General features: G+C 32.1%; 2 protein-coding genes across 7 annotated transcripts in view; both read left to right on the top strand.

Annotated features, from left to right (window-relative positions):
- The window catches only part of LOC127700513 (uncharacterized), a 235518-nt gene that overhangs the window by 49175 nt on the left and 174079 nt on the right, over positions 1-12264 (top strand). The window lies entirely within an intron of this gene.
- LOC127700515 (uncharacterized) overlaps positions 1-12264 on the top strand; it is a 115680-nt gene that overhangs the window by 10406 nt on the left and 93010 nt on the right. Inside the window, exon 2 of the mRNA XM_052204037.1 lies at positions 8072-8131. Coding sequence (XP_052059997.1) covers positions 8110-8131 — 22 coding nt within the window. The 5' untranslated portion in view covers positions 8072-8109. The remainder of the gene's footprint in view (positions 1-8071; positions 8132-12264) is intronic.

Below are 12264 nucleotides of genomic sequence, written 5' to 3'. Positions count from 1 at the left end.
GAACCACTAGTGGTAGGTCAATGATATTTGGTATGCAGTTGTATAAGTATTGGCATATCTCATTTCCATGGAGATTATTTTGCCCTGCCCCCTCAGTCATGGTCTATTGACTTTGAAACTTTTGTTTAGTTTACATGTATTAGTTTGTGATTAGGTCAGTTTATGGGGAACCACTAGTGGTAGGTCAATGATATTTGGTATGCAGTTGTATAAGTATTGGCATATCTCATTTCCATGGAGATTATTTTGCCCTGCCCCCTCAGTCATGGTCTATTGACTTTGAAACTTTTGTTTAGTTTACATGTATTAGTTTGTGATTAGGTCAGTTTATGGGGAACCACTAGTGGTAGGTCAATGATATTTGGTATGCAGTTGTATAAGTATTGGCATATCTCATTTCCATGGAGATTATTTGGCCTTTCCCCCTCAGTCATGGTCTATTGACTTTGAAACTTTCGCTTAGTTTACATGTATTAGTTTGTGATTAGGTCAGTTTAAGGGGAACCATTAGTGGTAGGCCAATGTTAGTTGGTATGCAGTTGTATAAGCATTAGCACATCTCATTTCCATGGAAAAAATTTGGCCCCTCCCCCTCAGTCATGGTCTATTGACTTTGAAACTTTCCCTTAGTTTACATGTTTTAGTTTGTGATTAGATCAGTTAAAGATATGGATTGGCATTTGCAAGTGTCCTTTCCATGGAGATTATATGCAGCCCCAACCCCTCATTATGGTTCATTGACTTTTACATAGTTTACAAGTTAATGTTTGTGTTTAGGTTTGTTTAAAGGGAACGACTTGTGATAAGTCAATGGTATTTAGTATGTAGTTGTATTAGCATTGGCACATCTCATTTCCATGGAGATTGTTTAGCCATGTTCCTTCAGTCATGGATCACTGACTTTGAATATTTGCATTACTTACATGTTGAAATATTGCTATTTTAATTTCAACATTTGCATTATCAAAATTACAAAAAGATGAGACATATTTTTGTGATAACAGTTTATTAATGGTTAGAATCTGACCAGATTGATCAACTTCAGAAGCAAGATCTAAGGCTCTCCAAACTTTCCAGATTATTGAAATTACTGGTCCTTGTTTGGAAAATGCAGTACAATAGGCTACTTCAGATGAAAAAAAAAGACATTGATGTAAATATGAGTGATTAAGTGACAAGAGGATGGGTCTGATAACAGAAAAACCTTCTTTGTTTGTCTTTTTAACTAAGATTAAGATTTATTATTCAATGATAGTCCTTACAGTAGATTCATAGTGACATACAGTATCTATTAATCAGTAGAGAAGTCAAAAGTGGTGTATTGTCAAAGTTTGTACAATATTTTTTCCCTTACAGGATACATATAACAATAAAATAAAAGCTAAGCAATGACAATAAATATAGATACAAACACTGCATTGACTGTTATTTCTCAAATCGAGGCAGTTACATTTTTGAAATTAAAAGGTAAGGCTCGCTAGCAGTTTAAATGTTTAAAATCTAACTGTTGATAGAGGAGAAATATATACCTTATTGTTATTTATTCCTATCAGGATATGTTCCGAAATTACACAACTTTTTCATCCAGTTGAAGCTATCCGGGGCCCTGTTTAAACAATGTATTATGCATAAAACTTTTCAAAGAGAAATGTTTAAACCATTGTAAACACTTCAAACAAAGCATTTTTATTACTTTAATTTGTGTATCAAAAAAGTGGATCATAATCTATCAAAGTTTCAAAATGTTCGCTTTCTGAACGTTTTCCTCCCTCAGCTCGTTACTGGTGACCTTTGTTTTTGCGACACTTCACCCAAACAGGAAGTTGTCTGAATGACTGTTTTTACGGATTGGACTAAAAAGTAATAAGGTGTATAATGTACTGCAATTCAGTGGTGAAATTTGTTTCTCTAATGATATTTAGGCAATAATATATAGACAAACTAAAGAATTTTTTTTTTTTATTGATCTGCAAAAAGTTGTGTTCTTTCTATGTAACGTCATCAGGCATGGTCGCCTATTTTCTTGACGTCACTATAGACAATGCAGAGGAAAGCAAGAACATCTGAAGTCATGATTGAATTTTGAATTTGACCAATGAAGAAGTGAGTTCAAAGTTACCTCACATTGATTAAAAAAAAAAATGATAAACTTGTCAGGAAAAGGATAAATGGTCCAAGAACTAGAGAAATGCTTATCTATAACAAATATAACCACAGTAAAAATGATAGTAATTTATATATTATACATAAAATCATTGCTCTTGGTTATCCCCTATGACTCTAAAATATAATAATTTAGAGATTCTAAAATAAATTGTTGATAAATGTAAACTAAAATAAAGTGATGTAAAATTTCCAGCAGGAAGCATTAACATACAAAGATATAGTTACAATTTCTGATCTCTGTTTTCCTTTATGAAAGATTGCGTTACTTAGATTTAACTGGATTTTTAAAAAAAATTTGGACATTAATGGAGCTTTTTAACTAGCAAGTATATTTGCACATTTACATTAAGTGAGACTTACAGTGTTTGACAATATTATACATGTTAATAAGATAGTATTATTTTGGATCATAAAATGACCCAAAATCTGACTGGCGTCAGTAACTATTTTCAGAATGGTTATAAGTAATTTCTGAAAGTATTTTTGCTTTTATTGTCTTTTTTATAATGGAGGTAAAAATGGTTTGAAAAATCTGGGAAAAAATCATTGAAACAGAACAGTTGCTTTGAAACATGCATAGGTTTTCCCGTACATTCATACTATTTCCACCTCTATCCAAAAAATCTGCCCCCTATTTAATACATGGCTGCAATAACCTGGAAGTGGCCTATCAAAAAAGCATGAGATTTTATTTGTATGAGAGCATGAGTAATACAAGGAATGTGTCAGTCTCACACCTTATTCACAACATACTGAGGATTCATCATTAGTCGTGAGATACAAACTTTCATGGATTTTGTAAACCACAAATTTTCTGTAGGCTTGAATGCTAACTTAGCAAACGTACTGTTCAGAACTGCCTTGAAAACTTTCAAAATATGTACTGATTTTTTTGCTAGAATTTGAAAGTTCAGGCAGTACTGAAAACTTCATCAAGTGAAGATAAATTAACGATAAAAAAACTCTGCCATCAACACAAACTTCACCCAATAAGAAAAAGTAAAATAACAAAAATACCGAACTCCAAGGAAAATTCAAAATGGAACGTCACTTATCAAATAGCAAAATCAAAAGCTCAAACACATGACATCTAACAAATGGAAAACAACTGTCATATTCCTGACTTGGTACAGGTATTTCATTATGTAGAAAATGGTGTATTAAACCTGCTTTTTATTATAAGCCTCTGGTTTTTAATAACATGCGGATTCCTTATACTATTTCATAGAATATTTCATACAACAATAAAGGGCTGAGGGATTTTTCTAGTGATGTGGGAATTGGGTCTTTATTTTTGTGGTAATTCTGGATTTATACTAATCTGGACTCAAGAATTAATGATTCAGTTTTCTGGATCTAGAAAAGAATGCTGTATATTTTAGGACATTCATGTTTCAGTATTTATTTTCCCTGGAATTTGGGATGTCATCCCTCCTCAACAACACTTGCATATTTATTAACAGTGTAGAGTATCTACATGATAATATGTAAGCAGAATTTTTTTCTATTATGTTTAATAATCTACAAGTTTGTCAGTGTCCTCTTTCATTTTCATTTGTTGCCAAAAACCATGTAGTGTAATTTTGATTTATTTTTTATAAAACGTTTATTTAAATTGTTTCACTTGGAACATATTTCGAAGTTACAGACTAACAGAATTTAAGATATTTGCCAGTCAGTAACTTCGAAATTTATTCCAAGTCAAGTGAAAATAATTTAAATAAATGTTTAATAAAAAATAAATCGGCTTAGCAGAGAAGCAGCAAATACCAATTTTCAAGTTTTTTATTAGACCCAGCCAGAGATCAAATCCATGGACCTCCAGCAAACAAGATTAACATTGTCATTTCGGGGCTTTTATAGCTTGCTGTGTGGTATGGGTTTTGCTCATTGTTGAAGGCCATATGGTGACCTATAGTTGCTCACTTCTATGTTATTTGGTCTCTGGTGGAAAACTGTCTCATTGGCAATCATGCCACATCTTATTCTTATATTCAAACCGAACGACCTTGTTCAAGTACAAGGTGATACATGGCTATTAATTCCTTTCTGAAAATTTTAGCAAGAAATAGTCATATTAGTGCTTTATGGAACATATACTTCTTTAAGATCTATCACACATGCAAGTATTCACACTAGAAGATACATTTTGAGGCATCTTTCCTCTTTTCACAGTGATATAATCACACAAAACTATGTGAACATATTTTGAGGCAATGGTTATGCTCGAAATCATGAATAAGCATGTGTAAGTCAAACATCGTTTTTGTCTCGCATGCGACGAAAGGCGCAGTATGCAAGACATAGGTATTACTATCCGGGGGCAGTGGGGGCAATGTAAACTATTTGTATAAGGCTTTATATTTCCGAAGGTAGAAGACCTGGATGTTCATACCTAATGTAAGCAGATACCTTATTTTGCCAAGTTTCCGTCTGTCATATGTACTTTGTCCTTGACCTAATTTTCATGGTTCATCGACTGCTTGAAAAAAAATTACCGTTTTTTTGTCATGTAAATTTCTCACTTGTTACGAATAGGATAACTATGTTTGGTATATGGGTTCCTTGCAACATCTACATGTCCGTTAGACAGAGTTCAACTGACCTTGACCTCATTTCATGGATCAGTGATCAAGGTTAAATTTACATGATTAGGTCCGTTTCTTAGATACTGTAAGCAGTAGGTCAACTATATGTGGTGTATGGAATAATTTTGTCTGGCAGGTATCATCCCACCTTGACCTCATTTTCATGTTTCATTGGTCAATGTTAAATTTTTGTGTTTTGTTCTGTTTTTCAAGTACCATAAGCAATAATCAATATGTAAACTTTATTTGGTGATTGGAATGATTGTAAGGTGAAGATGTCTGTCTGGCAGGTATCATCCGACCTTGACCTCATTTTCATGGTTCATTGGTCAATGTTAAGTTTTTGTGTTTTGGTCTGTTTTTTAATTAATACCATAAGCAATAAGTCAACTATATTTGGTGTATGGAATAATTCTAAGGTGTACATGTCTATCTCACAGGATTTATCTGATCTTGACCTCATTGTCATTGATACTTTAAAATGTTAAGTTTATGTGATACTTGTAGTAAAACCTTTATCTTTAAGACTCAACATACAATGATCAGTACAGCAGGCGAACCATTTCAGTGTGTGTACTCTTGTTTAAATTACACAGACCCAACATTTATTTCTGCAATTTTTGTCGAGCCTGCGACTTTTGTCACAGAAAGCTCGACATAGGGATAGTGATCCGGCGGCGGCGGCTACGTGGGCGGCGGCGGCGGCGTTAGCTAACTTCTTAAAAGCTTTATATTTTAGAAGGTGGAAGACCTGGATGCTTCATACTTTGTATATGGATGCCTCATGTTACGAAGTTTCCGTCAGTCACATGTCCAATGTCCTTGACCTCATTTTCATGGTTCAGTGACTACTTGAAAAAAAAGTTAACATTTTTTGTAATGTTAAATTCTCTCTTATTATAAGTAATAGGATAACTATATTTGGTATGTGCATACCTTGCAAGGTCCTCATGCCCGTCAGACAGTTTTCACTTGACCTCGACCTCATTTCATGGATCAGTGAACAAGGTTAAGTTTTGGTGGTCAAGTCCATATCTCAGATACTATAAGCAATAGGTCTAGTATATTCGGTGTATGGAAGGACTGTAAGGTGTACATGTCCAACTGGCAGGTGTCATCTGACCTTGACCTCATTTTCATGGTTCAGTGGTTATAGTTAAGTTTTTGTGTTTTGGTCTGTTTTTATTATACTGTATGCCATAGGTCTACTATATTTGGTGTATGGAATGATTGTAAGGTGTACATGTCTAGCGGGCAGGTGTCATCTGACCTTGACCTCATTTTCATGGTTCAGTGGTCAAAGTTAAGTTTTTGAGTTTTGGTCTTTTTTTCTAATACTACATGCAATAGTTCAACTATATTTGGTATGTGCGTACCTTGCAAGGTCCTCATGCCCATCAGACAGTTTTCACTTGACCTCGACCTCATTTCATGGATCAGTGAACAAGGTTAAGTTTTGGTGGTCAAGTCCATATCTCAGATACTATAAGCAATTGGTCTAGTATATTCGGTGTATGGAAGGACTGTAAGGTGTACATGTCCAACTGGCAGGTGTCATCTGACCTTGACCTCATTTTCATGGTTCAGTGGTTATAGTTAAGTTTTTGTGTTTTGGTCTGTTTTTCTTATACTGTATGCCATAGGTCTACTATATTTGGTGTATGGAATGATTGTAAGGTGTACATGTCTAGCGGGCAGGTGTCATCTGACCTTGACCTCATTTTCATGGTTCAGTGGTCAAAGTTAAGTTTTTTGAGTTTTGGTCTTTTTTTCTAATACTATATGCATTAGTTCAGCTATATTTGGTGTATGGAAATATTTTATGATCTATTTGGCAGTCATGCAGGTTTTATTTGACCTTGACCTCATTTTCAAGGTTCATTGCTCAGTGTTAAGTTTTTGTGTTTTGGTCTGTTTTTCTTAAACTATAAGCAATATGTCAACTATATTTGTTGTATGGAAGAATTGTTAGCTGTACATGCCTGCCTAGCATAGTTCATCTGACCTTGACCTCATTTTCATGGTTCATTGGTCAATGTTTAGTTTTCTTGGTTAATGTTAAGTTTATGTGACAGTTGTAATAAAGCTTTATATTTAGGACTATCAACATAATATCAATGATGAGTAAAGAAGGCGAGACATTTCAGCGTGTGCACTCTTGTTATACATATTAAACATTTTAAATTTAGCCCCCTAACTGTACCTTCTTGTTCATTTATTCCATGATCCAACATGTTAAATTGGGAGCAGGAATGAAAGTGCCCATTTTTGTCTCATCTTATGAAAGTCCTAAAAGAAATTTTGAGTTGTTACAAAATTTTTAGGACTTTCATTATGCAGATGGTTGCAAATGACATGATCTGTCATTTGGATGGATTCACAAGGGTGAGGCAGGTAATGCTTGTTATAGGAAACCCTCGCTCAATTTGTTTCTGAATGGGGTTTTTGCAAAGACTTTGGAATTTTCAAGTCCTTTTCAGGTCTCCATGCAGTGTAACCTTTTGAAATATGCGAAGAATATCCATCTGTATTATATAAATATAGACTCCTTGGTGCCTCTGGTTTAAATTTCTGTGTTATACTTGAAACAACAATTCAGTTAAGTTCCCTTGAAATTATCTACATATATTTGTAGAAATCAACAGGATTATCAATTACTCAGTTTTAGATATATACTTTGCTGTCAGCTATATATACTATATAGGTTTTGCTCATTATTGAAGGTCATACAGTGACATGTGGTTGTCCTCTGTGAAAGATGTTGGTTTCCACCTGTTTGACCATGGTGACCTGTCAATATAATAGAAGAAGAGTTTCAATACTTTAAATTTAATTGCTAATACAAAGTAAAAATAAGTGGCAGTCAAATTGAAGTTCTAAATTTGTTAGGACTTTTTTGTTTTATATAATCTCAAATCTATTTTAGTTACATATATTTTTATCAAACCTTTTATGTACATTGTTTTAATGAAAAAAACCTGATAGTGAATATAAGTTCCAGGAAAAAAACACAATATGATCCTAGAAATACAACTCCACACATAATAGTTAAAGTGATATAAGGAGAGGTTAAAATAAACAAGAAAACTGATAAGTTGAGACCAGTGTATTTCAATTTTTAAATTGAATTAGTCCTTAAATTAACAGGAAGCTATAACATTTTGTTTGTACATACTGTATTGTAAGACAAAGGTCAATAGTTCTAACCATATGTGTACTAATAGTTGAAGAGTCCAATTGCAGCCTTCAAACTAAACATAAAAAAAGTTTTTAAGTACTGTCCTCCTTATGATTACAAATTACTTTTTCCATTACAGATGTTTTAAATTGAAGCGTCAAATACAAATGCTGTGATATGGGAGAAAAAAAGAATCAAGGTAATTTCAGTAAGAAGATTATTAATTTACACATTGTGTAAAGGTTTACATTTCATCATTTACAGTGACTTAAAAGAAACAAATTAAAAATCCTTAGTTGCTCAGATATAAATAAAGAATGAAATTTTTCTTGGAACTGAATTAAGTTGGGAAATTATATATATATATATATATAAATGTTGGCATTCAGATGTGCAGTCTATAATTGTCAATCAGACAAAAAGTCATAAGTTTTTTTGCATTTACAGCTGTTAAATTGTTATCCATGACCTCCAGGTCAAATATGACAAATATAGAATAAGACAAATATGATATGTCCTGATAAATCTGATATTAACTAATAATATAGGTATTTCACACATTATTTTCCTGTCCTTATTTTATCAGTTAATACAAGACATTTGATTATTATATCTGTTCAAATCTTTTTTGCAATTTTAGTAGCTTATGTTTCAAAAATATTTATTTATATACATTTATTTTTTAAAATTGGTAAAAACTTGTAAGTTTTAATGATTGAGCATAATAATTATGAGAGAGATATCTATTTTTAGTCAGGTTTCTACCTGAACATAGTATTATAAATTCTTGGTTTCTTTTATTTCCCTGATTTAAAAAGAAGATATAGCTAATAGGTATTACAGAAATTTTTAATTGAAATTGCAAGTAAATGCTGTTTAATTGAATGAGTTATGAGCCTCTTTGACTTTATCAATTGCTTAAAATATTAAAAGAAATTTCTGTCCTTTTCTGTAAATGGATTTCAAATTTTTTTATCAAAAGTTTGTTGTAAGTTGTGTATATACAATTAAATATAGTGTTCAAAATCAATATGAAGTGCAACAGGTCCAGATATATATGGCATTGTCCTGTTCAGTTGTAATTTTCATGACTTTAACAGGCCTTTAGGGAAACTGCATGCTTTGAGGGTCAGATTCTGTATAAGAAAATTGCAGATTCTGAAACCATTTCTAAAACTTAAGTAAAAAGTGAATGCAGTTAGTGCTTTCATATAAAAAGTTAAACAAAAATACCTAACTATAAGGCAAATTCAAATAGGGGAAATCCATAAAAACTGAAAAAATCAATGGCTATCAATCAACGGAACAAGTAAATAAACAAAAATTTACAGTAATTACAAAGATTTTAATGCTACAATATTTCAATCATATGCAAGTAAAAGGAGGTTTGGTGAACTCCTCAATGAGACAGCATTCAAACAAAACTAACAACATAATTAAAAACCAATTGTTCAGAGAACAATTGAAGGTCTTTCCACTTCTTACGATTCATATACAGTGTCAAATGATACCTTAATGTACGCTGATTCCAAAAATATATGGTTTCTAAACAATTTTATTGAAATAAGGGAGATAATTTGTTACTTCCGGTCTGAAAAATGTCACTTCCAGTATTATTTGATAGTTTACTTGACACTGATTCCAAAAATATATGGTTCTATATACTTTAACATCAAATAAGTACAAAACAAAGCTACTTCCGGTTTACACAAAGTCATTTCCGATCGGATTTTCAAGCTCATGTAAATTGCAACCTAATGAAAAGAGTCCCATGGCTTTATCGTGTCTAAATATGAAGTTAAAGCAAAAGTCAAAATCTAGAACATCAATTTCAACTTTGACCTTGAGCTCAATTTCAAGGTCATAAACCAAGGACCTTTAATCAAATTACCCTAGGTCTTTATTATACTTGGTAAATGAGTTATACCACCATACATGTAATTTTAAATATAAAAAGGGAGAAAACTCTCCTTTATGGTCAATGTACCCTTTCAATCAAAATTTACGTGTTACAACATGTCGCAACTAACAATTTAGTAAAAATAATTTGTCGATATCTTATACGGTTTTTGGAAAGAAGTGAAAATAAGCCAAAATCAAAATTTAGAATATGACCTTGACCTTTGACCTTGACCTAATTTTTTATTTTTTTGGACCAAGGACCTCAAATCAAGAGAACCTAGGTCTCTATCACTTATTGTTTACCAGTTAGAAATGCATATCACTTGTATCAAATGCATAAGGGGGAATAACTCTCATATGGAGTCTCTGGATAGCTTCGATCCATATGGTCATCCTAATCCTGAAGATGTAACAAGCAATTTGGTAAAATAAATTTGTCGTAAACTTTTACGGTTGCGAAGGAGTAGTGGCCACAAGAAAAACAGTGTTTGGGGAGATAACTCTTACAACGTAAAGTGTTCGGTTAAGCAGTGTTAGTTTCAAAAGTGTATAAACTGTATGATATCATATTCCAAATATATAAGCGACATCTTATAAAACAAGAACACAACGAAAGAAAAAAATTAGGTGGAAGAAAGAAAAAAAAATAATAATCAGAACAAAATCAATAGGAAAAGTGGAAAGACCTAATAAATCAAAACAAAAAACTAAAGATCAACAATTGACAAATGTCTGTACCAAATATCAAGATCTAAATAACCTAGGTCTAGTCTGTACCAAATATCAAGCTCTAAATGTCCTAGCTCTAGACATGTCAAGATTGAGTTCAAATGTGACATCACCACAAAATTTCTTAATAAACAAAACAGCAAGCACTAAAAGAACATGGTTAACTAGGTTCCTGGCATGGGGAAGGTACATTGAAATGTAACCAGATCAAACTTGTTTTCATTCTTTGCTTACAATAGCTGAGTGTCATGTTTTTTCTAGTCTGTGGGTCCATCTGCCCCATATCAGGTTAAAGTTTTGGTTTAAGATAGGTTAAAGTTTTAGTTTAAGATGGGTTAAAGTTTTAGTTTAAGGTAGGTTAAAGTTTTGGTTTAAGGTAGATTAAAGTTTTAGTTTAAGATAGATTTAAGTTTTGGTTTAAGGTAGGTTTAAGTTTTGGTTGAAGGTAGGTGAAGGTTTTAGTTTAAGGTATGTTAAAGTTTTGGTTTAAGGTAGGTTAAAGTTTTAGTTTAATTTTAGGTGAAAGTTTTAGTTTAAGGTAGGTATAAGTTTTAGTTTAAGGTAAGTTAAAGTTTTAGTGTAAGGTAGGTTAAAGTTTCAGTTTAAGGTAGGTTAAAGCTTTAGTTTAAGGTAGGTCAAAGTTTTAGTTTAAGGTAGGTTAAAGTTTTAGTTTAAGGTAGGTTTAAGTTTTAGTTTAAGGTAGGTTAAAGTTTTAGTTTAAGGTAGGTTTAAGTTTTAGTTTAAGGTAGGTTAAAGTTTTATTTTAAAGTAGGTTAAATTTTTGGTTTAAGGTAGGTTAAAGTTTTGGTTCAAGGTAGGTTGTGATCAAATCAACTTGAAACATAGTACACATGTTCATTATGAAGTGAACTGCTTAATATTTATGCCAAATAATTTTTTTAATGCTGACTACACTGTTGAGTGTGATATATGTGACGGCAGCATGTTATATGGACACATTTTCTTTATTTAGTATTGTCTTTAAGCTTTGAACACCTGTATTAGAAATTAAAACTGCTAATACCTCAGTAACAGATAATTTAAGATTTGTGCCACTCAGAAATTTTCAAAGGAGTTATGGCTTTTTGATATGTAACTTTTTTGGAAAATTTGGTGTTGTTGGTAGATCTTTTTTCCACCTAGGCCAATTAAGCACTTGACATATTGTATAAAATTTCAAGTTGACCTCTAGATGTCTATTGATGTTTTCTATGGTTTGGTTAATGTCTCAATAGAGCTCAGCTAAATCTAGAATAATGTCACCTGAAGCAAGTTGGTTATTCCCTGAGCAATAAGATTTTAACGCATAACGAATGTTTATATATATCTCTTTGTTAACAGTTTGTTTACAACAAGAGACAATAAATATTTATTGGTAAATGTGGGAGTGTGCAGTTAACAATAAAGAAGCATTAATTATCACGGTATATTCTGTTCATCTAATAACAGTTTTATAAACAACATAGTTCAAAGATTTGGACTTAAAGCAAGCATATACATGTTCCTTTGAGTATCTGTTTTGTTGTTGTTTGTCAAATTCATTCTAGGAAAATTTGTCATCCTTATTTTTTTTTTTTCGGAAAACTACATATCTATATATATACCTAAAAAGAACCATGAGACTGATTTGATCAAGGATAAAGTTAAGAAAAAACAGGAAGATTTATTGACATGAAAATTACCAATATGATTTAGATTATA

Source organism: Mytilus californianus, unplaced genomic scaffold, assembly GCF_021869535.1.
Source record: "Mytilus californianus isolate M0D057914Y unplaced genomic scaffold, xbMytCali1.0.p SCAF_5, whole genome shotgun sequence".
Classification (NCBI taxonomy): Eukaryota; Metazoa; Mollusca; class Bivalvia; order Mytilida; family Mytilidae; genus Mytilus; species Mytilus californianus.
Note: the sequence above shows the minus strand (reverse complement) of the source record. Positions and strands in the feature narration are given on the sequence as shown.